The sequence below is a fragment of the Nymphaea colorata genome, chromosome 10, assembly GCF_008831285.2.
Source record: "Nymphaea colorata isolate Beijing-Zhang1983 chromosome 10, ASM883128v2, whole genome shotgun sequence".
Taxonomy (NCBI): domain Eukaryota; kingdom Viridiplantae; phylum Streptophyta; class Magnoliopsida; order Nymphaeales; family Nymphaeaceae; genus Nymphaea; species Nymphaea colorata.
This window is the reverse complement of record NC_045147.1, coordinates 10,675,990-10,702,256: the sequence shown is the minus strand read 5'-3', so window position 1 is coordinate 10,702,256 and position 26,267 is coordinate 10,675,990. Positions and strand designations below refer to the sequence as shown.

The 26,267-nt window shown below is 37.9% G+C and overlaps 2 protein-coding genes across 23 annotated transcripts in view; both read left to right on the top strand.

Annotated features, from left to right (window-relative positions):
* Nucleotides 1–12,548, top strand: part of LOC116263208 (1-Cys peroxiredoxin) — a 37,783-nt gene extending 25,235 nt beyond the window's left edge. For 20 of the 22 annotated variants that reach the window (XM_050080007.1, XM_050080010.1, XM_050080004.1 and 17 more), the window contains 7 exons: nt 4,500–4,551; nt 5,919–6,097; nt 7,358–7,500; nt 10,954–11,208; nt 11,335–11,483; nt 11,668–11,814; nt 11,912–12,548. In XM_050080007.1, the coding sequence (XP_049935964.1) occupies nt 11,091–11,208; nt 11,335–11,483; nt 11,668–11,814; nt 11,912–12,160 (663 nt within the window). In that variant the 5' untranslated portion in view covers nt 4,500–4,551; nt 5,919–6,097; nt 7,358–7,500; nt 10,954–11,090 and the 3' untranslated portion in view covers nt 12,161–12,548. The other 2 variants (XM_050080002.1, XR_007574419.1) reach the window with 2 other exon arrangements.
* Nucleotides 12,549–13,894: 1,346 nt separating this feature from the next.
* LOC116262127 (F-box only protein 6-like) lies at nt 13,895–19,303 on the top strand. The gene is made up of 2 exons (XM_031641228.2): nt 13,895–15,950; nt 17,881–19,303. Exons 1-2 carry the CDS (start codon nt 15,811–15,813, stop codon nt 19,091–19,093), a joined length of 1,353 nt encoding a protein of 450 aa, XP_031497088.1. The 5' UTR covers nt 13,895–15,810; the 3' UTR covers nt 19,094–19,303.
* Nucleotides 19,304–26,267: the final 6,964 nt, after the last annotated feature.

Here is a 26,267-nt window from a genome sequence, read left to right as displayed (position 1 = left end):
GTTTTTATGCTATGTATTGCTCACGCACTAGAGAACTGCCTTATTGAGCATCTGAAAGAACTCTTCTTCATTGCTGCGTCATCTTGAACCTTTTCTTGCTTACCTTCAGTTTGTTTACATTTCACTAAGGAAGCAATCAAATATGTCCTGCAAGTAGCAAATGACAGGTGTGATCAATATCTATGAATAGTTACGATTATGTTCGTATACTAATCGCTGTTAACATGTTAAAGGTGCTTTGGCGAGTTCTCTCCTATGTGCAAGTTGATGACTTTTCCAGGAAGGATTGAAACATTAGTAGAATATGGTTAAAATTTGATTATTAAAAAACTGTGTGGTCTAGGATATGTTTAAAAAGGAAGGGAGAAATGAGGCTATATGTTTTTCTGGTCTGAGGTGGTTTTTAAGTTCTTGAGTAGATATTCTTGAATGGTGAGGCTTCATAACTCAATGAGATTCCTTACTGTAGAGATTAAATCATGAGCTCTTTGGCTGTAACGAATCAACCTCATGATTCTGTAGGTCTGTCAACATTTTTTTTAATGTCAAATTAATAAATGCTTGTTGATATTACGGTCACATTCTTATGTAGTTTTAGAGAAGTTTACTTCTATGGCTTTGCATTTCTGTCAATGGGTGATGCTACTGTGCTTATTACAGAGTTTCCTGCTACTGATATTTGGCATGGAAAAATGTAGTTTGCTATTTATTTTTTAGTTAATGCTTATAGCATGCTAGAAATTATTAAGTTGAAATATGAACTTATAAATAAATTTCAAATGAAAGATTTGGAGGCAGCCAAAAGAATTCTAGGTATGAAAATTCGTAGAGATTGAGAGAAGAAGAAATTGTGGTTGACGCAAAAGGAGTATGTTAATAAAGTGTTGGCTAAATTCGATATGAAGAATGCAAAATTAGTACACTTGCTCAACACTTTAAGTTATCTTTGAAAGATTATCCCCATCTGAAAAAGAGAGCAGCGTTATGAGTAAAATACCATATGCTAATGTAGTTGGATGTCTATGATTTGCACTAGGCCTGATTTATCTCATGTTGTAAGTGTTGTCAGTAGATATATGACAAATCCAGGTCAAAGACATTGGGAAGCAGTAAAATAGATTTTGCGATATTTGAATGGCTCATCAGATTTTGGTTTACTTGGTTTACTATTTTAGGCTGGTACAAATATTTCTGATGCTCTTATCGGCTTTGTTGATTCGGACTACGCATGTGACTTGGACAAAATAAGATCAACAACAGGCTATATATTTACTCTAGGTGGAAACCCAATTAGTTGGAAAGCTGCATTACAGTTTATTAACAACTAAATAAGAGTACATTGCTGCAGTAGAAGCTGCTAAAGAAGTAGTTTGGTTAAGAGGACTTGTTAATGAATTGGGTATTATGTAGGAAAATGTCAAATCACACTCTATCACTTTGTTTCACTGACAGCAGTTTCTTAAGGCTATGTCAGTCCATACTATACCAACTGGTCATCAACAGCCATTACTAGACTGTAAATGGCGAAAAGCTATGCAAGATGAAATGGATGCTCTCGTATAACGTGGTACCTGGGAATTGGTTGATCCACCTGAAAATTGTGACATTGTTGGCTCGAAATGGGTATTTACTATCATTCAAATGGGTCAGTAGAGCGATATAAGGCACGATTAGTGGCTAAGGGTTACACCCAAACATACGGAGTAGACTTTTTTGAAACGTTCTCTCCTGTAGCCAGGTTGGGCATTATTCGCCTCATTATTTCTGTTGTGGTACACTATGATTGGCCTATGTATCAGCATGATGTGAAGAATGTCTTTCTCTATGGTGATCTTGAAGAGACTGTATACATGCAGCAACCGCCAGGGTTCGAGCGATATGTGGAGTATAGTAAAGTGTGTCGTCTGAATAAGGCAATTTATGGACTCAAACAAAGTCTCAGGGCGTGGTTCCAAAAACTGTCTGAGGTAGTTTCACAGTGTGGATTTAAACGATCTCCTTTGGATCACCCTCTATTCATCAAGAAGACCTCCAAAAGTATAGTTGTTATGGTAATATATGTTGATGTCATTATCTTGACAGGTGATTGTGATCAAGAAATCTCAGCTACAAAGGCTTTCTTTCAGAAGCACTTTGTCACGAAGGATCTTGGTCACTTGCGATATTTCCTTGGGATTGAGGTTGCGCATAACAAAAAAGGTGTAGTGTTGTCTCAAAGGAAGTATGTACTTGACTTATTGCAGGATACATGGATGATAAGAACCAAACCGGCTGATCTTCTTATGAATCCACGTCTTCATCTTCATGATAATCAATCGGAACTAGTGGATTCACGATCCTACAGGTCTCTCATTGGCAAACTTCTATATGTTACTGTGACAAAACCATGAATTAACTTTGTTGTTGGGAAACTAAGTCAGTTCATGGAAAATCCTAGGAAAATCCATTGGCGTTGATGGTTTTGAAATATCTAAAGTCGTCCCTGGGCAGAGGTCTCTTGTTCAAGAAATGTGAATCCCTAGAAATTGCTGCTTACAGTGATGCCAATTATGCAGGGCCGATGACAGAAAATCCACCACAGGCTTCTGTATCTTTGTTGGGGGCAACCTCATATCATTCCAGAAAACAAAATGTAGTTTCTAAATCAAGTGCAGAATATAGAGCAATGGCTCAAACGACCACTGAGATGACGTAGGTTAAATCTATGTTAACAAATATGAGTATTCATGTTCCTCTCCCTATGAAAATGTATTAGGACTGCCACTTACATTGCAAACAATCCAGTATTTCATGAGAGAACATAGCACATATAGGCGAATTGTTCGGGACCTTATACAAGGAGGTGCTGTGTCTACTATTCACTAGCTTCTGAAGATCAAACAGCAAATATGTTTACTAAGGCTCTTCCTATTGGTGATTTTTTTCGATGTTGTGACAAGCTGAGCATGATTGATATCTATGCTCCAGCTTGAGGGGAGTGTTGAAATTAGAAAGCTTAGGTTTAAGTTTGGTAGTTTTTTTATTATTTAAAAGTTAGAGTCTTCTTTAGTCATTTATGATAAGATTAGAAAGAATAATGTTTTGATTAACCTCGAAATCTGCCCTAACTCCTCTTTATATAGACTAGAGGAGAGAGAGAAGTTACAAGAGAACCATCTAAAGGAAAAGTTATTACAAAAGTACCTTCTTAAACCTAAAACTGAATATAAACACATCTTAACAATTTACATCTTTATGTATAACTCTCGTGTGAAGACTCCAGTCGACTCCTATTCTCTCTTTAAATAAGAGATTAGGGTTACCAATAATATTACGATAGCTCTCTCTCTCTCTCGTTCTCTTTCATTCCATCTCTTTTCTTCATCGTCTACAGCAGATGCTATGATTGTGTTGTGATTGAATGAATGTAAGTTTGTGATGAAATGACTATGTGATTGATTTTGTTTTTAAAACTACTATGTAATTGCATGTACATGCTAATAATGATAATTGTTTAGGACAGATGAGATGAGATATCGAGTCGAGTATCTCTTCGACCCTAATTATGCATTAGAAAGCATCCTAGAATGATAATTGCATAAGAAAAATACGAGCCAATCACGAATCGAGACTACTCTTCGTAGTTGAGCTAAGTTTTGAAAGATGTGATTGATATGTTTGAATGATGTGAATGTTGCAACATATTTTGTATGTTTTGCCGTTGACATGATGCAATTGAATGACTTTGAAGGGTAGTTGTACCCGTAATGTTACGACGACTAGCTAAAAATGATGACTATATGTGTAGCCCTCATGGGGAAGGCGTTTGGAGGTTTGGGTGTACCTATGAAGTGAACCAACCTCATGTACTAGCCGGTCATTTTGTGAATGTGCTATCATAATGATAAGTAAGAAAGATTAATAGATGTGAGACCAGTGGGTTGTGGCAATGTGTTTGGGAGATGTTCCGCCTTCGCCACTAGTCTCTTCTGTTCGGAACATAGGCGGTGCAAGGCCTTAGGTTATCGTTGTGTGATGTGCTTGGAGCATTGGGCTCCCGCCTTCCCATCCTAGGTATCCTAGGAAAGGCTAAGTAACTCTCCTTGGAATTCACACATCGATGGACAAGTGCTCTACCGCTACAGCATGAACGAGTTCGTATCGTTTCGGGCCACCACTGAGGTTGTCTCTTACTGTAAGTTGCCCGTGGTGTGCACATGCTTGTGTTTGCACCTATAGGAACTGTCAATTCAAACTAATGTAAATGAAGTGAATGTGAATGATGTGTTTATGCATGAATTGCATGTGACTAATAAATATGTTGTTGCGGCTTCGTAGTATATGTGAGATGCTTCCATGACAAGTCAAGTGACTGCATGCTCCTATCATGACATGATAGTGTTTTTGTTTTCGTATTTGCTATATTCTATATTTGAGCCCTTACCTTGGAGGGTTAGGTATTTATTTGGTGTGTTGTCATACTACGAAGGCTAAGACTTCTGTTGTTTTCCTTTTTTCAGGTTTTGACAATCCTGTGGCAGTTGATCAGATGGTTCAACTTACATCCTATTGGTGAGATTTTAAGTCTATTGCAGTGCCGGAGCTTCATGTTTAAGTTTCTTTGATATCTTATTTTTGTTAGGCATCAATGTCATGGTTTTGAGCTTTGTCACATGGGTACTGCTGTAAAGGCAGCGTACCCGTACCAGCCAGGTACGACACTGGTGCTGGTACTGGTACTGTTCTGGGTACCTCTTGGGTACTGGTAAAACAGTACCAGGTACGGTCAACGTACCTAGGATTGTATCCGTCCAATTTAAAACTCGATCAAAGTTGACCAAGTCCTTTCTTATCCAAAATTTATGATTTTAGTTTTGTTCTTTACACCATTTATACTTACATTCAGGAAACACATACAAAGTTGTGTTTTCATATTTTTTTCAATAGTTTCTTCTTTAGAAACTATAAATTTTGAATCATGAATGCGCTATTTTGTTTGAATTCTTATTTTATGTTATATATATATATATAGACGTACCCCCGTACCCAAGGTTTTTGAAAATAGTTCGAACCAGTACCCGTACCAGCACCCATACCGGCACCCATACCTATATGACATAGGTTTTGAGGCATTTTTGTCCCGTGTGTTATTGAGAAATGTGAAGTAATTTTGTATGAATGAAATTTATTATATAATGAAAAGTTCGCCACATTGTCTTTAATTTGCATCGCTCCTTTCTTTTTGAATCGTTGTTTTATTGCACCATTGTTTTAACGAAAAAAAAAAGTTATTTGAGGGTCAAAGTGTTGGGGTGTGACAAAATTAGTGGAGATTCCATAAAACTCTTAATCTAGTATCTTTTTTTATTGCTTTTCTATCTTCTAAATTTTTTGAACTCCCTAGATTTCCTAGAGAAAAGCATTTTTTCCAGAAAAAATACAAGAGAAATCCCTACTGAGACAAAACCAAGAGTAATATTTGTTACCATGATTTTAAGTGAAAGACCATTATAGATATGATGAAGAAAATAATTAGAGAGATTTCACCATGTATCGTGTGCAATACATCAACAACATTTGCAAGGTTAAAGAGAACATCACAACTGAAAACTTTCGTCAGTAGCATATGGATGTAGAACACACTCTTATAGCCCTATTCAGCACAGGGGTGTGGGTGTGTGTACATAAATATTTCATTTTGAGTTTGGATTTTCAAGTCTCCTTCCTCTCTAGGATCTACAAATCCTAAGGTGGACATAGATACATACATATAGAAAGCAGTAAAATCAATTCCATCTTGAACTAGATATTCAAGTCTCTTTCCCTCACGAGGGTCCACCAATCCTAAAGTGGAAAGGATGGTTTTGAAGAAAAATAATAAAAAATCAGGAAGCAAGAGTTATGGATATTTCTGATTATTCAGCAAAAATATTTTACAGCTGCAGAAGATCCTTGGAGCAAAGCAAGAAAAGATGTAACGTACCGGTCCTGTTTCAAGAACATGTGATATGACATCAAATGCTAGTGACATGATGCGCTCGGGAAGAAAATCCAGCTTCTGCATGCATCACAAATAAACAACTTATCCCCAACTCATTTGGATTTCAAAGCGCAAAATGTAAGCAATTGAAGCACGTTCATATTTGGTTCTAGTAACTTAAGTTAGTGGGTTGAGTATTTTTTAGCTTACTCTCAAAATACAATCAAACTAGTTTAAGCTTGGGCTAGCTGACATTAACTAAATCTAAACACTTTTAACATAAAAGACACTAGAAGTTGAGTCCATGTTAAAGATTAGAGGTGCTATTAAAGATTGAGAACGAGTTGTCAAAAGTGTTCCAAAGAGACACCATTTTTAGATTTAGGATTTTAATTTCTTATTGCTTGTTGTGATTAGTTGTAAACATTTGTATTAGTATTTAGTTGTATTTTGAAGACATTCTTGTACTAGTTGGAAAGAGTTCATGCAACACAGTTAAGTGTTTTTGAACCATAATGTGGACTTTTAATTTTGTTAATAAAAGTACTTCAATTAAGTAATACATATATTGATATTCAATTGTTGTTTCCAAAGTTTGGACCGAATTCACTACTTATGACCGGCAAAAAATATAGCTGGTGTGTGGTTTCACTTTGTATTGCAACATGGTATTTAATTTTATATATGTGAAAGAGATTTGAATTATATTATAAGATTACATCAACATCAATTACTACAATGAGAAATAATATAAGGAAAAAATCAACATATCCTATCAATGTATCGAAACTTTAAGCTGATAGTGTTGCACATAATTGAAAAGATGTTTTGTTGTATAAATTCTCTAATCAACTTGATCATAATAATTCTCCATTAGGTGATTTGTAAGTTATGCATCAACATCTCCAATAATACCAACATTTAGATTGGACCTCCCTACCATCCGACCCTAAATCTATGCCACTAAAATTGTTAGTTTGTTTAGAGTGAGTATCTTCCAAAAGAGACCTTTTTATGCAACTTCAGATCTAAGATCCAAAGCTATGTCACCGTGGTACGCGGGATGGACCCGCGTACCTGTACCGGTACGCCGGTACGTGGTGACCAAACCGTATGAAAATGAAAAGCAACAAAAAAAAACCCTACGCCGTCTTCTTCCTCAATGCCTCTCGAGTCTCTGACTTTCTTCCTTCTTCCAACGGCGGAAGATTTTTAGGCAACGGCGGCAACCGGAGATGGACGACCGGTGGACGGCGATGAACGGCAAATAACTTGCCTCACTGACCCTCTCGGGCTCTCCCTCATTTCTCCGGAGCTCCCTCTTGTTTTCTCCCTCTCTCTCGCTTTCACTTTCTCTTTTGCTCATTCTCATTCTTAGTGCTGTTTTACTTTTGGCAGCTTGGGGAATAAGTTTTTTTCCCTCTTTCCAGCAAATAGGGAGTGTTGGAAGGCGGTAGCATACTGCCTTCGACATTTTGCGTCTGGCCGAACATTTGAGGGTTTGCTGCAGACGACTATATCTGTTTGAGAGCTGTAAGAGGGTAAGACAGTCAAACGAGCTTAATTTTTATGGATAATTGCCTTAAGGGGGTTGATAATGTATTTGAAGCATTTAGAGAGCATGGTAGAGATTTTTATAATGTTGGGGAGGTTCACGACTACTTTAGAGGAGTGTTGATCCATGCTACATTTTGTTGGATAAGCGATATGTAAGGGACAAAACATTTAAGTTATTAGGATCACATAAAAAAATTATGTTGTTTGCTGTAATGATATCTTTTATTTTGTTTTTCTTAATTTTTTTAATTAAAAAATTAATATTATCGCATAAAAAAAACATCATACCCATTATATGATTTGCAAAAACACTGTATCCATACCCATTTTCCCGTACCCGATCCAAAGTTATTAAACATAACCTAAGTATTATATAAAATGATATCTCACATCTCTAAAGGGTGGTTTTATAATAAATATACGTTTTACCTAAGTACTATTTTAAATGATATCTCACTTCTTTAAAGGGTGGTTTTATAATAAATATACGCTTTAATGGGAAGTACACATCAACAATATAATATTTACATAAAGCAATGAATATAAGTTGCATTGTTAAGTCCATATTTCACAAAATTATTAAATTATGTAAGTTTTGAATTATAATTACCTTCAACAATTCTTAATTTATCTTTTCTTGTCAACACTTTTTTATGATTCATACATCAAAATCAGTTCCTTTTCATCCTAGGTAAATTTCATGTCATAAGAACAAGCTTTTAAATTTAAGTCTTTTATACCATGATATATTGGTGCATCCTCTATAAGGATATTTTAACACGAAAATGTATTTCATCAATTTTTCCAATACAATTATGAAATGCCTAGTGCCAATGCAATATTGGCAAATTACAAACATAATAAAACTAATTAATAATTGTATTGCTTGAAAGTAGCAGCAAAATCTATTACTGCACAAAATTTCATTTGGCCAATTGATACATAAGGTCGTGGAATGAATTTTGTCATATAATTAAATGATTAGACTCAATACTTTGTGAAAATGTTGAGATATTGTCTATGTAAAACAATGAACTCAAAACTGAACTATTGGGTGTTTATACATGTGAGATAACATCATAAGGAATAATGCAACTTGTTCTTCTACTTTGCCATGTCATGTACCACATAGTCCACAATCACCTGAAAAAAAATTACATAATTCTCTAAAAGTTGTTCTTACATAATTCTCTAAAAGTTGTTGTACTCATATGTGTTATATTGCACCATTGTACATTATCATCTAGTTCCTATATGATTTGATCTATAATCATTTGTCTTCCTCCATAACATAATTTAATTGATCAATGCACAAGATGTTGCCGCATGAAATAATAAAAAATATAACATAAAAAAAAACTGTGACTTGCATTCTTATCCATGTCCTTAAAAAATATTCTTCGTTGTGATCTCTCGTGCCACTGTAACATAAAAAATATTCTTCCTTAAAAAATATTGCACCACTGTAACATAGAAAATATTCTTCCTTAAAAAATAAACAAAATAATAGTACAATGAAAATTAATAACTCAAATTGTAAAGAACAAATAAGTTTAATTACTTGAACATGCTAGTTACTTGTCAATTATATATATTTCAATGGTAGATGGACAACGTACATCATTCAACAAAATGTCAAAATATACTAGTTGGCAAAAAAAAAGTTGTTTAACATAAAGCAAGAAGACTGTAATTGTTAGTCAGTTGGCCTAGGAGCAACCACATTCAACTAAAAAATATTTTTTTTCATAAATGGTAGCATCCGATCTTGCATATATTATTTGTAAACATCTCTAGTCTTACATATATTGTTTACACAGTGATGTGTATCTCAATATTTTCAATTGTATGACTCCTTATAAACGCAATATTTAAATTGTAAGACTACTTATACATATGGAACATTGAATCAATTCAATGTTCTCTTGAAATATGGCACTGCATATTCCTGTATAATCATATTTCTCCCATGCTCACATTCCTGTATAATCATATTTCTCCCATGCTTACAGCAGATCTTTCTCTTTCTCTCTCAGACGAAACACACTTAATGAATGCAGTAGTCTTAAGAAAAACTATAACAAAATTATTAAAAAATCAAATATGAAAAATGAGTTGCCATCGACGGAGCAGACGAAAGACGACCCGCGTGCTGCCAACGGCAGAGAAGAGGGAGGCATCGAACCTCTCACCCTTCTCTGCATCGCTAGTACATTGCCACTGGCAGTTGCCGACGGCTGAAAAGGGGCAGCAGGAGGGCTGTTACCTATCCACTGAAAAGAGGTAGACAAGGGAGAGTCGGCCTTTCTCCTTTGTAGTCAAATTGGGGAACGCCCGACCCTTCCCCTGCTCTGTCATCAGCAGCAATGCCATGCTCCTCTCCTTGCTCTGCCGTCAGCAGCCGACGACAGAGCAAGGAGAGTCACCTGAATCTCCCCCTATAAAGAGTAGAGAGGGCCAAGCCCTCCTCTGGAGAGAGAGAGAGATTGTGTACCTGTGATGGAGAAGCTGATGGCGCTCCTATGTGCTTCTTCTCCACTGTATGCAGGATGCCCGTGTGCAACAGACGACACTTTTCCATGCACGCAGATGTCAATGGGTAGAAGACAATCTTGGGATCAAGAAGAAACACCCATTCATTTCCCTTCCAGTCTCTCCATTTTTCGTTACAAAATCTTGGGTGTCTGCATGGTAGACTTGATTTTATCAAGGACCTGAACTCCTAACCATTCATTTGGAGAGACCGTTTCTTATTTTGCGCCAAGCCATTTATAAAACACAGACCAAAACAGATGAAATGTTTGATGATTCACCGTTTTATTATCTTTTTAGATAGCAATTTGTTTCAGGTGCTTTGACATAGAGAAAAGGTTGGTGTTATTGTCTGTAAACGGCAGCAGCTGCAAACTGTGACATGAAGCGGTCAGAAGTTCGTTATTTCAGCAAACATAAACTTGTTGTAGGTGAAATGCAATATGGCAAAGTTATTATGAAGTTTCGAGTAAAAAAAATTGTGGCAAAAAAGAAATTGGAAAGTTTTCGAGAGGTTGGTGGTGCGGTGCCTGGTAGGTACCTTCAAAATGTTTGATAACTACTGATATGTAATTCGGAACACGATGAATGTAATATTCTACTAAAAACATGCCGTATAGAACAAAAGCTTTTCAACCGTCCAAAAAAAAATTAATCGTTATTAACATTTACTATTAAACACGAACGTTACCAGTGAGGTGCTGGATTATTCTAGCGAGAACGAACGTCATCCGTGAAGTGCTAGATTATTCTAGCTAGAACGGAGTGAAGTGGTAGATTATTTTGTCGTGATAGATTAGTCTATCTAGTTTAACAAATGCTTCTATTATGAGCCCTTTTCTTGCATGACTAACACGCGTATCATCGGACGGCTCTCCGGCCGACACGCTGCCCATGTCTTCCAGCATCCCTCGGCGACGTGTCTGACATGTGACGGCGGAATATCCGTATAAAGATTGCCTTCTTGCGTCTTCATTGTTTTGTGATCGAAAGGGGAGGCGCCGTGGTAGTGGCGGCGAGTAGTTGCAGAGAGGCCGGCAGGATGCCTGGGTTAACGATTGGCGATACCATTCCCAACGTTGAAGCGGATTCTACTCGTGGAAGAATAAGGCTTCATGAGTATGTGGATGATAGTTGGACCATCATCTTTTCGCACCCTGGTATTAAATATGCATTTTTTGTTCCTTTCTTTCTTCGTCCTACCGAAGACTACTGTGTCTCCATCAGAGAAAGAACTCTCTCTCACTCTCTCTGTTTCTCTCATAAATCGATGATCTTTTGAGCAGGGGACTTCACACCGGTATGCACGACCGAGCTGGGTAAGATGGCCGCCTACCAACAAGAGTTTGACAAACGTGGAGTCAAGTTGCTCGGCATCTCCTGTGACGACGTCCACTGTCACAACGAGTGGATCAAGGACATTGAGGCTCACACAGTTCTCTCTCTATATCTCTCTGTCTCTCTCTGGTTATGCCGAGTTTTTAGAAAAGTTTTTGTCATCTTTACGGAAGTTCGATTCTTTCATGAGCGTCTGAGGAAGATTATACGGTTAGACTGTAACTATAAATTGCAAGAAGGTGATGTATCGGTTACTGATAGTTGATTGGATTGGACTGCAGCCAGGATGCAAGGTTGCATACCCTATAATGGCGGACCCCAACAGGGAGATAATCAAGGAGCTCAACATGATCGACCCAGACGAGAGAGACCCACATGGGAAACCTCTTCCCTCTAGGGCTCTGCACATTGTTGCCCCCAACAAACAGGTGCTCTACACAGATTTCATGGTTAAAACATGAAGGAGATTTGTGGGTAGCGGTTGTACTGACTTGCTTTGTCTTTCTTGTGTGGTGTGTTGTTCAGGTGAAGCTGAGTCTGCTCTACCCGGCGACGACGGGGAGGAACGTGGATGAGGTGATAAGGGTGCTGGATTCGCTGCTCATCACTTCAAAGCACAAGGTGGCGACCCCTGTGAACTGGAAGCCCGGGGACAAGGTCGTCATCTCGCCGTCTGTTTCTAGCGATGAAGCGAAGAAGATGTTCCCTCAGGGCTACGAATCTGCAAAGCTGCCGTCTGGGAAAGACTATCTTCGTTACACTAATGTTCCCTAGTCCCGTTCTTCTTCTACGTCCTCCACTCCTGTAATTTTGTGAATCACCAAGTAGATGCTAGGTCTCTCTCTCCAGTGTGGAACTGGTTCCGCTGCCTATAGATTCAGAGGGAGAGAATCCTGTTAATGGAGCGTTGCGGTCTGACTGTATGGTCATATGGACATAGTTTATGGTGTTTTAGTAGTGATGGTTACCATAGTCTATATGATGTTTTAGTATTGTTGATTTGTGGTGTGAGAGAGAAGCGGGGTGCTTGTGAAAGTGTGTATCTTGTAAAAAATGTAGGGCGAGGTGTTTCTTCCCATTGCAATGAAAAGTTGGATCTATGTCAGAAGTAGCTGATTGCAGAAGAATTTTTAAGAAACATAGCAGACCAGAAGCTGTGCGATTTAAGAGCGAGTTTCACTTGTTTTGAAGAAAATAATTGAAATTTATCTTTTTCCCAACTCTAGCGCCGTCACTTCCATCCTTGAAGAGCAAAATTGCGTGTAATCCCTCAAACCATGAGAATAGAGGTGCAAATTCTTTTGTTCATAATGCAATTCCATGGGAGACCACCGGCCAGTGCACAAAGCAGAGGTAAAAAAGAAAAGGATAATGCCATCCTAAATCCAACATTCGAAATAAAACTAAAACTTGTTCATATCGAATCACGTGATATATTTTTTATCTTCAGCTATTGTATGTTATTATTTTTTGGTATGGGACGTTCTTCGTTAATAATCTTGTTTAGTAAAAAGCTTTGGATAGAATCCAAAGCTTCCGTAATATGGAGTATACGTGTTTGCTTGTTTTTGTCACACATACGCTTGGCTATGCATAAGTGTTTTTCATAAGATATATGTTCTCCAGTTCATAAATTTTTCGCTGCTTTGACAGACAGACGGATCACTTGTTCTACCACGTGCTCATTTGTGATCAATGTTGTTAAATATGATAATGCAAAGCGATGCATTTGTAAGTGAGAAAGCAAAGTGAGGTGAAGGATGCTTAAGCATCATGCTTAAAAATGTAAAAGTATATAATATTCAACAAACAATGTAATAAACGAAAAATAACAATTTAAAGTGACAAGTATGCGAGCAAAATCATATATATATATATATATATATATATATATATATATAATTCTGAAAAGGGAATAAGATATTCAACTTTGTATGTTAATAACTTTTTTTTAGCAGCGCAAAGATTTGAATGAATTTGCCAGCACTCATCTCATCTTTGGCCAATCCTTTGGAGACTTAAAGCCTGTTTAGATAGAGACTTACAGCTTAGAGGGAGAAGGAGAGAAAGAAAGGTCTTTAATTAAGATGGATTAAGATGGAGGGAAAGGAAAGAAAAATTTGGATGCAAAGGAAAAGAAAAGAGAAAGAGGGTTTGGATGACTAATTAATATAGAGGAAAATGTGTTTGGATGACTAATTAATATAGAGGAAAAGAAAAGAGTAACTAATAACTGTATTTGGATGCAAAGGGAATAAAAAAAGAAAATAAATGATTTTTTAATATAATTTCAATAATTTTTGAGAGATTGAAAGAAAAAAAAATGAATATTCATTATCTTTCCTCTCATCTCATTTCCCTTCCCATACACTTCCATTTTTTTCCTTTCATTTTCTTCCAATTCATTCTTTTTTCTTTCTTTCCCTTCGTAGCGTTAATTAATTATAATACCGACTCACACACAAATAAGAGGGAGGTACCGTTTGATGGCCGTGAAATGTACTGTAGGTAGGGGGAAAGAAATCCACGCTCTAATGGCTGTCTCCGCTTCATCACGCTGGGGAAAAAAAGTCCGCCCTCTCCGGGGTTGAGAGCGGATTTTTCTCCCTCGAAAAAAAGTCTGACCTCTGGGCGGTCAGACTTTTCTCCACGGACAAGAATTCTTCCGGTTAGGGCATCGTTCTCGTTTCTAGCCTCTGCTTCTCCTCTCCCTGGCCGTCTCCGCAGCAACGCCACCTCTCCGCAGCAGCTCTTTCTCGCTGGTAGGCCGTCTCTCTCTCTCTCTCTCTCTCTCAAGCGAGTATGTCATATCTGCAGCTTGCGCATTTTATCCCTTCAACCATAACTCTTTCTCCATCATCAACAGCATCTTCTTCTAGACCATCGTACAGTCATGGTTCTTCAGCGGCGATAGATAGTGTGGTCAAGCTTCAGGGTTCTGTACTTCGTTTCCAAGTTCTGATTTTTTTTTGTTTTATTTCGTTCATTGGTTGTAAATCTGGGTCGAGATTAGGATTTTGTGGATCGGAAGTCATCAGAAATTTAGGATTTTGTCTTAGGGTTTATCGATGAAAAGTCACGAGATTCAAACGGTCTAATTTGTGAGGAACCTCTCTGTTGTTCCTGAAATTGGTATCCTCTATAGATGTATATATTCAGGCAGGACTCTAAGAAAGTAATGGTGGTGCCAGATCCACGAGGAGAAATGGGGATCCCTGTTATCCTGGTAGGCTCTCCGCCGGCTTTCTTGCTGAAAGAAGTTTTGTATTCTCTTACAATTGAATATGTTGGGCTTAGTGTCATTCTCTTCTTTCTTGAAAATGGCATTACTTTAAGGTTTTCTTGGAGTCTAAGCTTTTCCGGGGTTTCAGTGCGTCAAGATTTTTGTGAACATTGCCAAATCTTTGATTAGTTTTTATATCCTTTTTTTGTTGGACTAAATTGTGCTGATTAGCAATTGGAAATGCTTATTAATTTTTTCCCTTCTACCATTAGTTGCGACAATGGCCTCCGTCCCTGTTTGTGTGATAGCACTCCTTGTGCTTTTTTCTTTATTTGATGGCCTGATGCTGAGGCACAGTTCCACTTCTTCAGATGGTGGTAATGAGATTTAGAGGAAGATTGAAGCTGTCATTATTGGGAACTTTTCTACCCAAGTTTTACAATGTCTTCTCCATCCCTATTACGTCTCATTTTGCCTTGAGCTTGAGCGACTTTACTCGAACTAACGGTTGTACTTTTGTAGGCACTGTTAGTTTTCATGTCTCAATTTTCCTCATTTAATCTTTACATCTTAAATTGTCTCAAAAAACTAGTTCTGAAGAATAGGTATGACATTTGCGGGTCCACTAATCACTGTATTTCGTCTGCTGAATGGTTAAATCCCTTTATTTGGGATGTCGGTTTCTTATTAAGGAGATGTGTTGGTGCCATCCATAATCCTAGTTGCACAGTGGTAAAGGAGATGTGTTGGGTACCAAAGTCTGCAACGTTGCACAGTGACAATGTTAACTTTTTTATCCCTGAGTTCTTTTCCACTCACAGTGGATTTTATTTCATTCTCTTCACAAACAAGTAAAGAATTCAGGGCAGGGACTTTACTTCTTGGATTTTCATCCATGGATTTTTGTCTATTAGATTTTATCTGTGGCCATCTAACAGGGCCCAAAGGAATCCAAACAAAAGGAACCAAAAAACTTGATGGCATCTTCGTAATTAATCCTCAGAATGAGGATAAATTTATACTTATATGCAGTAATACCGCAGTGGGCCAGAAGAGAGGAGAGGAGAGGAGAGGAGAGGAGGAGGAATGGGCGAGGGAGCAATAGAAGGCCTTCACCCTCAGGTCATGGAGTGAAGAGGAAGGAACAGGTGGAGAGGAGGAGGAGGAAGAAGAAGGTAGGAGGAGGTGAGAGGAGAGGTGGATGGAGAGCATGTCCATGCTCAGCCAGGTCATCTCTCACCTCCGCCTCCGCATCCTTTGGGAGCTCTACGACGTTGACTCAAGGCCCTCATCGGTGACACACTCTTCTTCGCCCTCGTCCTCTTACAGGAATCTGGAAAGGCAAGCCATTTTAACCCTGTTGGTATTCTTTGATCTTGCTGCTTGATCTAATTGCTTTGATTGGTCCTACTTTTCCTTGTTCTTGTGCCTCTCTTGTTCTCTTGTTTCAAGCCATTCTTCTTCCTATTGTTTGGTTAAGAAACTTCAACTATGATGCTTGAATGGACTACCAAGTTGGGATAAGTTGGTATCCTGGATTATGATTCATGGTAGAAAATCCCAATCCATCTCATTGTTTGTAGATCAATTGGAGGGTCCTTACTATGTACCATCTTTTGGATATGTTTGCTGTCTAGAAACGTAAGGTGGCTGTGTTTTGGTCGACCACAGAAGTTTCTTGGATTGTCCTGGATGTTTTGGGATAAATGGATTTGTCAGATACACACACAAACTAATCCACTGTAATGTTCTAGCTTTAGGCTTTTCTTGGTTCATGTTTGGGAATTTTGTTAATTTCGTGCGATGCTTCTTTTCAATTTATCAAGCGGATATTTCATAATCACTGTTCTTTTTTATGTTATTTTTTAATGTTTCTCATTGATGATTTGACTTTTTTCTTTAGAAAAAAACTTAGGATTTTTTTTAAGATATGGGGTTTAGTTGGCTGCTTGCCTTTTATTTGAGAAAACAATTTCTTGAGGTCCTTTATATACTTTTGTGTTGCAACTGGAAGAAATTCTATTTGAGTATTTCAGGTAACTTTATTCTTGTGCTTACTATCATAGAGTCAAATTTGCGGTGGTAGTAAGATTTTCTGTGGTGAATTTTCTTTTGATTTCTTTGAGGTGATTCTTGTGATTTCTGCCCTTTTGGGTTGTTACTTTTGTATTTGTGTATTTGAACTTCTTTTTTCTGGATTTTTCTCAATCTTACTATTTGTTTCCACTGGCAAAGCATTTTGATATTGATTGAAGATGTTCTAGTTGTTATTCTTTTCCCTGGCTTGTGATTTGCTTCGATATTCCTTTTCCTGTAGTGCTTTTATATACATGTTTTACTAAAGTAACTAATCACACAAACTATTAAGCCTGTTTGTTTCAATGCTTTCATATTTGAACTGTTAAGTTTCTGTAAGCATGTTATACATATGATATTGCACCAGGCTACTAATCTTCAAAAGTGAAAAGCTGTCACACTAGGCCATTAATTAAGGGTCTGCACACTTTTATGCTTAACGGAGTAAGTGTTAAGCTGCCTTTTTTGTTCTGTTTCTTTATAGACTTCTCCAATCTGTATTAGTTCGAGGTTGTAAATGGATTGCACGTTGCAATCGTTTACCGGCCACACATCCTCATCTTGGGACATGAGAGTACATGTAACTTAACTTGTTACAGAAAAAAAGGTGCATTGATGCAAGAAACTTTTCTTCTTTACAATTTTGTTTGAAAAAGTTGTATTGGTTGCATGTTATAATTTTTAGGTCATCGTGAAGTGGTTATGATGATTCCCAAATTTGTGTTGGCTGTTGTATTTTCATTGGAGAGGAGTTGCAATAGTTGGTTGTTAGGCGAAAGGCCTTTTTAATAGAGAGCCTTTTAGTTTTTGAGAAATTTGGAAGCCATTGTTGATTGCAAGCACCGCTCTTTTCAGCATTGCTTTGTTTACCAACCATATGATGGTCTGACAGATTCTGCTGTTAAAGAATATTGGTTAGGGATATGACTTTTGTTGGTTTTCATGTTGTTTCATGTACCAACCATTCTCAATATTTTCCTTCTCAAGCTGTAGTTTTGGTAAACCAATGAATCCTTTTCCATTATGGTGCGATATGTTTCTCCTTTTTCTGAAAACCTATCCATTCTTTACTCCTATTTATCTGCTTTGGCATTGTAGTTTTCCAAAATCTGCCGTTGCCATTTGAACTACCTTTTTATACTATGGTTACTATGGAACAGTGGAGTTAACTTTGATTTCATTGCCTTCTGAGCAGAGGCCGCTTGATTGAGCTAGGGAGTGTCTCCAACAATGATGATCACTGCAGTTTTGTGAAAGAAGTGAAGTCTGACACAGTGAAGACAAGTGAAGCAATGTGCCCTCCCTCCAAGAAATCACGTAGAGAAAGCAAGAACCATGAGATAGTTATGGAAGAGGATATCTGGAGAGAATTTCCAGAGGATTTGTTTGAGGTCGTTAGTGCAAGATTGCCCATTGCCTCCTTCTTCCGCTTCCGTGCTGTATGTCGCAAGTGGAATTCTTTGCTCTCATCACATAGTTTTTCACAAGAGTGCGCACAAGTTGAGCAACCACATCCATGGTTTTACACGATAACTCATGAGGACACTAATACTGGAGCTATGTACAATCCTTTGTTGAAGAAGTGGCATCACCCATCCATGCCTTCATTCCCTGCAAAGGAAATAATTCTTCCAGTGACTTCAGCTGGTGGCCTGGTTTGTTTTCTTGATATTGGGAATAGGAATTTTTTTGTCTGCAATCCCCTCACTCAGGCTTTCAGAACTTTGCCCTCAAGGTCTGTTCATGATTGGTCACGTATTGCAGTTGGGATGACTCTATCAGCAAAAGGAAATGCATATGAGATCATGTGGTTAGAAGCTAATGGAGATTATGAGGTCTACAGTTCTGTTTGCAACAGCTGGACTCGTCCAGGAAGCTTGCCTTCTCATATAAAGCTTCCTCTTGATTTGAACTTCCGGTCTCAGGCTGTTGCTATTGACCAAGTGTTGTATTTCATGCGGGCTAACCCAGACGGCCTTGTCTCCTACAACATGGAGAGCCATGTGTGGAGACAGTTTAGCATACCACTTCCGCCTCATTCAACGGATCACATACTGGCGGAGTGTAGGGGTCGTATCATACTCATTGGCCTGCTGACCAAGAATGCGGCCACATGCGTATGCATATGGGAGCTCCAGAAGATGACTCTCTTGTGGAAGGAGGTTGACAGAATGCCAAATATGATGTGCTTAGAGTTCTATGGCAGGCAAGTGCGTATGATGTGCTTAGGTAACAGAAACCTGCTTTTGTTGTCACTGCGCTCTAAGCAGATGAATCGCCTAGTACTTTATGATATATCAAGCAAGAAATGGCAGAAGGTGCCAGGGTGCACACTTGCTCGTGGAAGAAAGCGGCAGTGGATTGCTTGTGGCACTTCATTTGTGCCATGCATAACTGCTTCTGCCTGATACAGTTTAACATGTTTGATTTCTCAATTTAGTCCTTCACTTTTATAGATGTAATTTGTCTTTAAAGTAAATATTTCCCAGAGGTGCAGCAGTTGTTGTGATGGCTGATGAATGCTTAATTTACTTCAGGTGGATGTAAAATCCTACATGTATCCAACACAGTGAAGCTGATATGCTTCCTTGACAGTAAAAGGTTACATTTTTAACTTTTCTGCACTGCTGGATGTTATACTGCTTTTCTCAAGATTCTGTTTCAGATTGCCATGTCCTTGCATATATTACAAACTACAGAAGCAGCTTCTCTGCAAAGTGTAGGTTTCTTTTACATGTAAAGCTAAACCAGTTTTCTGAAGTTTGGTATAAGTATGAAAAAGTTGTTATTTCTCTTGGGAAGTGAAATAACAATTGTCTGAACTGTTTTGATGATGGTACATATGAACTAGAGCCACATGGAGAGAGATGCGATTCCACATCCCTTTTTCTCCTTCTTTTGGGGCTTCTTTGTCATTTATCATGTCAGTATCTTACCTGAAATCTAAGTACAAAAAAGTTAGAAGTGCAACGCCAATTCTATGCTTTGGTTTAGTGTCAGTATGTCACATAAAGTTAGCAACTGGAGTTAGCTAGAAAGGTTTTGTGGCCATTACTTTCCAGTGAACTAAGCATATTCCTTTGTTGGATAGATCCTTTTCTTGATAACAAAGCAAGCACTTGGGCTGCTATGGCATTGTCACATGTCCTTAGCAGTGGGAGATTCCGTGGTAAAAACTGCTTCTTAACTATTTAGGGGGTATTTGATGGCAGTGAAATCTACTGTAGCTCACATATAAAAAGATGCAATTTGAAGAATTCACCCTGACCTCTCATGCACGGGTAATCTCTGGTTATGGAGATCCCAACCACAGATAAAAATCTGCAGAACAGGTCAGACGTTGCTAGGTCCAACTTTTGTCCATGGATTTTTTTTTCTTGCCTGTTAGGGCATTTCACGAGCTTGCAACAGCCTTATGCCTTCCCATCCTTGATGCCTTCTCCTGAGCAGCACATTTCCTCACATATCAGCGGCAGCAGCGGATGCCACAACCATCTACAAGTGCTCTGTTACTCTGAAGAGACAGGAGGCATGCATACGAACGGGGTGGTAGTGGAACCCTGTTTTTGGGTTTCCCCCTCATGAGCACCACCTTTTCTTCCCACGAGTGATGGTGAGAAAGTTTTTCCTCTGAAATAGCACTATCCATCTCCTTCCTTCTTTTCTTCTTTTACTTGTGTTACATTTAGTCAAAGTGTTGCAGGTGGGAGGTAAGTGCATCGATGCTTTGTTGCTGCTGGGTTTTTCAAGAAATCAGATTAACAAGACAATTGAATCATTGAAGAAGGTAATTAGTTCCTTGAAAGAGTTGTTTCTGGTGCCCCTTTTTTTTGCGATTATGATTCTTTTAATTTGGATCTCGAGGTTTATGGTGGCAAAGAAGTATGGCAGTTCATCCAAGAAGTCTCCTGCGAGCTCTTGATTGAGATTCTTTGGAAGAACAAGAGTGAATGCTGTGAATTTATAAATTTCTTTTATTATTTATGAGCCATGACTGTCAATTTTAATAGTTGTTTTTTTCCTTCAGTATTTTTTTTGGGGTTTTCGGTTGTGACATCTTTGTTCGTTTTTTTTGAATGGTTGGTTTCCTGTGATGCATATTGCTTTTAACAAATGAAGTTGTTTTGATGTGTCGTTGTCAATGGCTAGCAAATTCACTTGAGAAGGGCTACTTGGTTGGGAAGCTTCCTTCTGGAGGAGAGCCATAAGAAAGAGTTCTTGCGTTTCTTTATGTGAAATGAAAGTTCCCTCTTTTGCTTTTCGATTTTTTTGGTTATATAACTAATATGTTTCACTAATGTCTCCACTTATCGAGTTTTAAGTCACCTTAAGGCATTTGAATAGAAGCACTTCATTTCTCACATCCCCATCCTTGTGCTGATGCTGTGTTTTCTATTTTACAGCCCTGTGATCCTCGTGCATGGAAATTTTCAGTTAGATGTATCACACTGTAACTGAAACAGAAAGATAGTTTGGTGGTCACCGATCAGTTAGCAAGTTGCACCTGCTTAATTGTTGCTGCAACATGTGCCGTTTTGCTTGCAAAATTCTTTTGCACCGACTCTTGACCATAATACTGATATTGGAATTGGTTCCTTTTACGCGAGAATAGATGGATACTGGATAGTGTCCATTTATTTAGATGCTTGCAAATGATTTAGCTATTCCTTATGTGAGCTTCTTGTTCTTTTCATGTTGACACTTTCATCACAAATCAGAAACTGAGATGCTAAGGCATCTGAAGCTAAAATAAACTATTTGGATAAACTATGCAGCTATTTCAAAGAAAAAGAAAGTTGTGGTACTGAACTTCAATTTTCTATGTCATGTTTAGCATTAAAGAATTTCGATTCTCAATATTAAGGCAATTCTCTTTTCTCATAATGAATTATGAAATAGTGAAGATGATGCACATTTCTCACAAAATAACGTTCCATTCTTGCAATGTTCAATTTTCCAACGGTCATTTTCTTTATCTATGGATTTTTGTTCTCTTCCATCATACGGTAAAAATTATTTCAGGGATTTTATTCCATGCCCATCACACAGGTAAAAGAAAAAAAAATCAGGGAATGGATTTTTATCTCTTGAATTCTCATCCGTGGAGTTTTTGTCTGTGGCCATCGAACATGGCCTGAATAATACAGCCAAGAAACTCCAACAAGGTAGTTCACTGTTGATGGTGAGGATGCCCTGTAAGAGTGCAGAGTGTTCGTTCCGCTAAAGCTGAGCAATCACCAGTGACTACTGAAAAATCAAAAGGAAGTTCCAAGAGTAAACAAGGAGGATTGGTGCAAACTATCTTAGCCACTTTGTTTGAGAAAGTGCAGGTAAAGGTTAGGCTATCTCAATGTTGCTTTGAAATGAACGAGTAAATGTCGGTACCTATTGACTGTCCGGTGTCCATTTAATAAAGGCAATATGTATATTCATTCAAATGTTTCCTTGGCATTTTAATACAGTTACAGGTTATAAATTTGCCACCTTGCATGTGCTTGTTCTTCTTGTAAGGTATATATAACTCAATAATTATTGGTTAAATTGCATATATCTGATTATGTTGTGCACTTCACAAAATTGAATCTTCATCTGGAGTACTTAGATTACATTAAAGTTATCTTAATTTGCATTGCTTAGGAAAATATGGTGGTGTTTTATGTGGCTGCATGCTGCAGTATCAGCTCCATCAAGTGGTACGCTTACAAACCAAGGGATCAACTCATCTTTTTCATGTGTAACTTATAGGCCTAAACATGCATATAGGGTTTTAATAGGACAGACATGACATACTTTTGGGTAGTTCTACTGCCTTTTGATCAGTTATTCTCCAGTTTGGGCCGAGTTCAGAATATGTCACAAGTATCACGATATTAACAGATAAAATAAGAAAAACAATAAAAAAGTGAACAAATGTTTTTTTTTTGTAAAAAGTGAAAAATAAATTTATTTATTTTTTTCATATTTTCCCTTTTTAATGTTGATATCATCATATATTCATATTTAAACTCAAACTGAATTGTTCATCATCATTAAAACATTATTTTTATTACTTTATCTAGTTTTTTATGTCTTCTTTCTTTCAAAATAAAAAAGGGAGAGAAATTACCATTTTGTTCCGTCTTTATAATTTATGCATGCCACAGTCCCCTACTGTGGCTACTATTATGTATACAAGTTGAAGAATCTGTCAAATTACAAACTCAAACGAGCATCTGGTTTTTGGATTAGACAGGCACTGGTGTGGTCTGGTTGAACAGTCTTGAGTTGGCTTGGGACCAAGCAAAGTAACAAATGTTTGGATCGAAACCCACCTGAGGAAGATCTGTGTCACAAGTGCTTGTTAGAATTAGTTGCCAAAAGCAAGACAAGAAAAAATAGATAGTTTCATTGTTAAATCCTGACTGCTTAGTCGTAAACAACTTGGGGAATAGATTGAAAATTTTAGGTGCATATCTGCAAGAGTAGGTTATGCTATGCTTATAAATGTTAGATACGCCTGCTTTTTTTTGCCTTGGATGCCGTCATAGGCAGTTTAAGTAGTTATCTGTTCAGCTTTATCAGTTTAACTTCATGTGTAGTTCTTTAGTTCTAAGCTACTCATGGTGGATTTAAACTTATTACGATTATGTATCTTGTATCAAGTGATGAATGAGGGCACAAATGGCTGATGTTTTTTGCTTTTTGGTGGGGATGGTGTATTTTAGAAGTCAAAAGAGCAGAAAAGCATCCCCAGCATTAAAGGGTGCCTTTTTCCGCTTTGTTGCTTGCATGAATTCCTAGGAACTTATCCTTCCTTTTAGTTTGAATGTCTCTATGGAAATTTTTCCTTGCCTAGAGAAAAACATAAGCGGTTCTGTGTTTTGGCATGAGCGGCAGAAGCTTAACTTGGTGTTGTCAGGATCTAATCGAAAATCAGCAAATTCAAAGAGTAAGCCGGCCCTGAGGAAGTATGCGGATGCTATAGGAAGATGGTGGCCGTTGCTGTAGTCAGCAGAAAAGTGTATTGGCTCTTGGTTTATTTCCATCATCGAACACTTAACGGATCACATTCAATTGTATTTTCTTATGATATGAAATTTGATGTTTATTTTCAGGATTAAAGGACCTATGAATTATCAAAACAATGACAAATGGAACACGTCAAGATATGATTTCCAACTTACGAATTTGGTTGAACGTGCCAAAATTCGATTCCCTGCAAAATGGAGAATAACGAAACATTAAAGAGCTGAAAAGAAGAAGCAATTCTTTTCTCAACCATTCGTGCAAGATGACTAGATGAGGCTGATGCTAATTTACCAAATGTTCCTTTAATAGTCTTTTGGTCAAAGTAACTGCAAGAATGCAAAAAATCAGTGTATTCCTTTCGTGTGGATCTTTAGGGTTTAAACTGTCAAGATTCGCTCAAGAAGGGTGAAGAACAGGCCGACAAGAAGAACTACGGAGGCAATTTGCCTTTTTACCATTTACAAGATGAGGGCTGATAAGTTACCATTACAAAGTCTTACGACTGTTTAGTCGTAAAGTAACAGTAACAGGCATGTCTCGTAGACATTCTATGACGTACTGTGCCTTGAAGATGAGCCTGGTTTCTGCGGCCATGGATTTTAGACATTTGTTCCCAAGTCCTATAGGCGTTTCTATGCTGATCTGTTTAAAATTAAGCCATTATGCTTTTCTCTGACTTGTTCTCCGCATTGTTTATTTAGATCCTTGAAGCCATTTTTACAGCTATCAATTGCTTTGGCTTGGGCTTGACTTAGGAAGGCCCATTTGCTTCCAACCGTCTAAGATCTGCACTCAACATGGAACCAGGTTATTTATACAATGCAAATTTTGTGAGCTTCTTGCCTGGTTGTTGTGGTGGAGCCACATGTGGGCAATTTTTCTCATTTACATGTTGATGCCCCTTAAGCATTTAAAATATACTACTAGCTATAATTTTTTAGCTCTGCCTCGGGTTAAAAGAATAGGAAAAAAAGGACATGTAGATTGCATTGTTCTATGCTTGTCACATGTAGCAGAATGTAGATGCTAGATCTAATTCGCCTAACTTAGCGAAGTCCTCATTAAACCCACTTCACAGGTTCCAAGTATATGGAAGGCCCTTAGGGTTAGCTTCATTGGCATTATGCACCGTAATTCTTGCATAAAGCCATTGAAGGAAGCTGGTTGCAGAGCTGTGAATTTAAGCACATCTTTTTGCCCCTATCTTTATCATTGTGAACTTTTACTACCAACCATCAATGAGGAAAAAGGGGAAAGATTAGTGTCATTTTTTTTTATATATAAAGGAGTTGTCCTTGTTCCTCACCTCTCTGTCGAATGCCAGCTTGAAACCAACACAATTGGCGGTCTTCAGTTGTCGAGTTGGTGTGTGCATTCCATCAGTTTGATTCCTCTGGGTGTTACTCTCCTCAATTGCAAACAATACCAAGCACAACACTTTAGTTGATGGCTATACGACAGGTCCTCCAAGGTCCTTAAGCAGCTCTAGACCCTAAGGAAAGTTTCGGCGGCTTTTGCTAATAGAAAATAATGAACGGTTCCTTGTTAATATTGTCTGGGCTTACCTTGGAACATAACAACAACAACAACAATAGTAATATCTAGTAGGTGCATTGCTTCAAGGGTTGTTAATGCCTATGGTTTGCTCGACTAACGGCTCCGGTCTGGATTCATTTATTAGGTCCGAGTATGCAACTATTTAGGTGGTGCTGGTAAAGAAAATGCAGTCCGGTTATTTGCATGATGAGTTGAAAAGTCTTCTTTATTAAAAATTATTTAACTACTCTCATTTCATATTGTTTCACTTTTTCATCTACTCCTTGTCTCTTTTTTTTTCCTTCAATCATCTTTCACCCTGTTAGGGTTTAGATAGGTTGTCTCGAAATTGAAACTCATCTGGTAAATATATATTTACGTGGAACCGGATGCAAGCAGGTGAATGGAGATATCCATGTTAGTGTTAGTTCTTGAATTTGTTTCATTGGTTTCAAAAGAGGCCAGTCCTTTTTTCATCAATAATAATAATAATAATAATAATAGCAATACCTACCAGGTGCATTCCTCACTGCCTTCTCTGGGGATGTCATCCTTGTTTCTGGTTTGCTCAATTCACCACTTGAATCTGGATTCAATTTTTCAGGTCAGAGTTTGACCTATTGGAGAAGGTTTGGATCTGGACCCATGTAGGCGTGTCTAAGAAAATGCACTCCTCTTTCAAAACCCAAGATTTGTCAAAACTATGTTTTTTGTTGTAATGACACATAAACATTCCAAAAACCTCTTTTTAGATGCTAAACGAACATTTTAGACTGTCATCTAAATGCCGCCTTAGTGACGTGGAAGCCTTCATCCTTCCTCCAATCTCCTAGGTATCAGGCATGCTTTCGGTACCTCGATGTGGCTTCAACTTGCATATCAATACTCCTCCTTTTGCAGCACCAAAAGTTGATGCTTTGAAAGCTGAAAACGGAAACTGACCGCCTACTATCCCTACCCCGTCCATTGCACCTAACCCGTTTGGTGTGGGGATCATATGCCTGTGGTGCCATTCATTTACTATGCTTTAAAATTTAA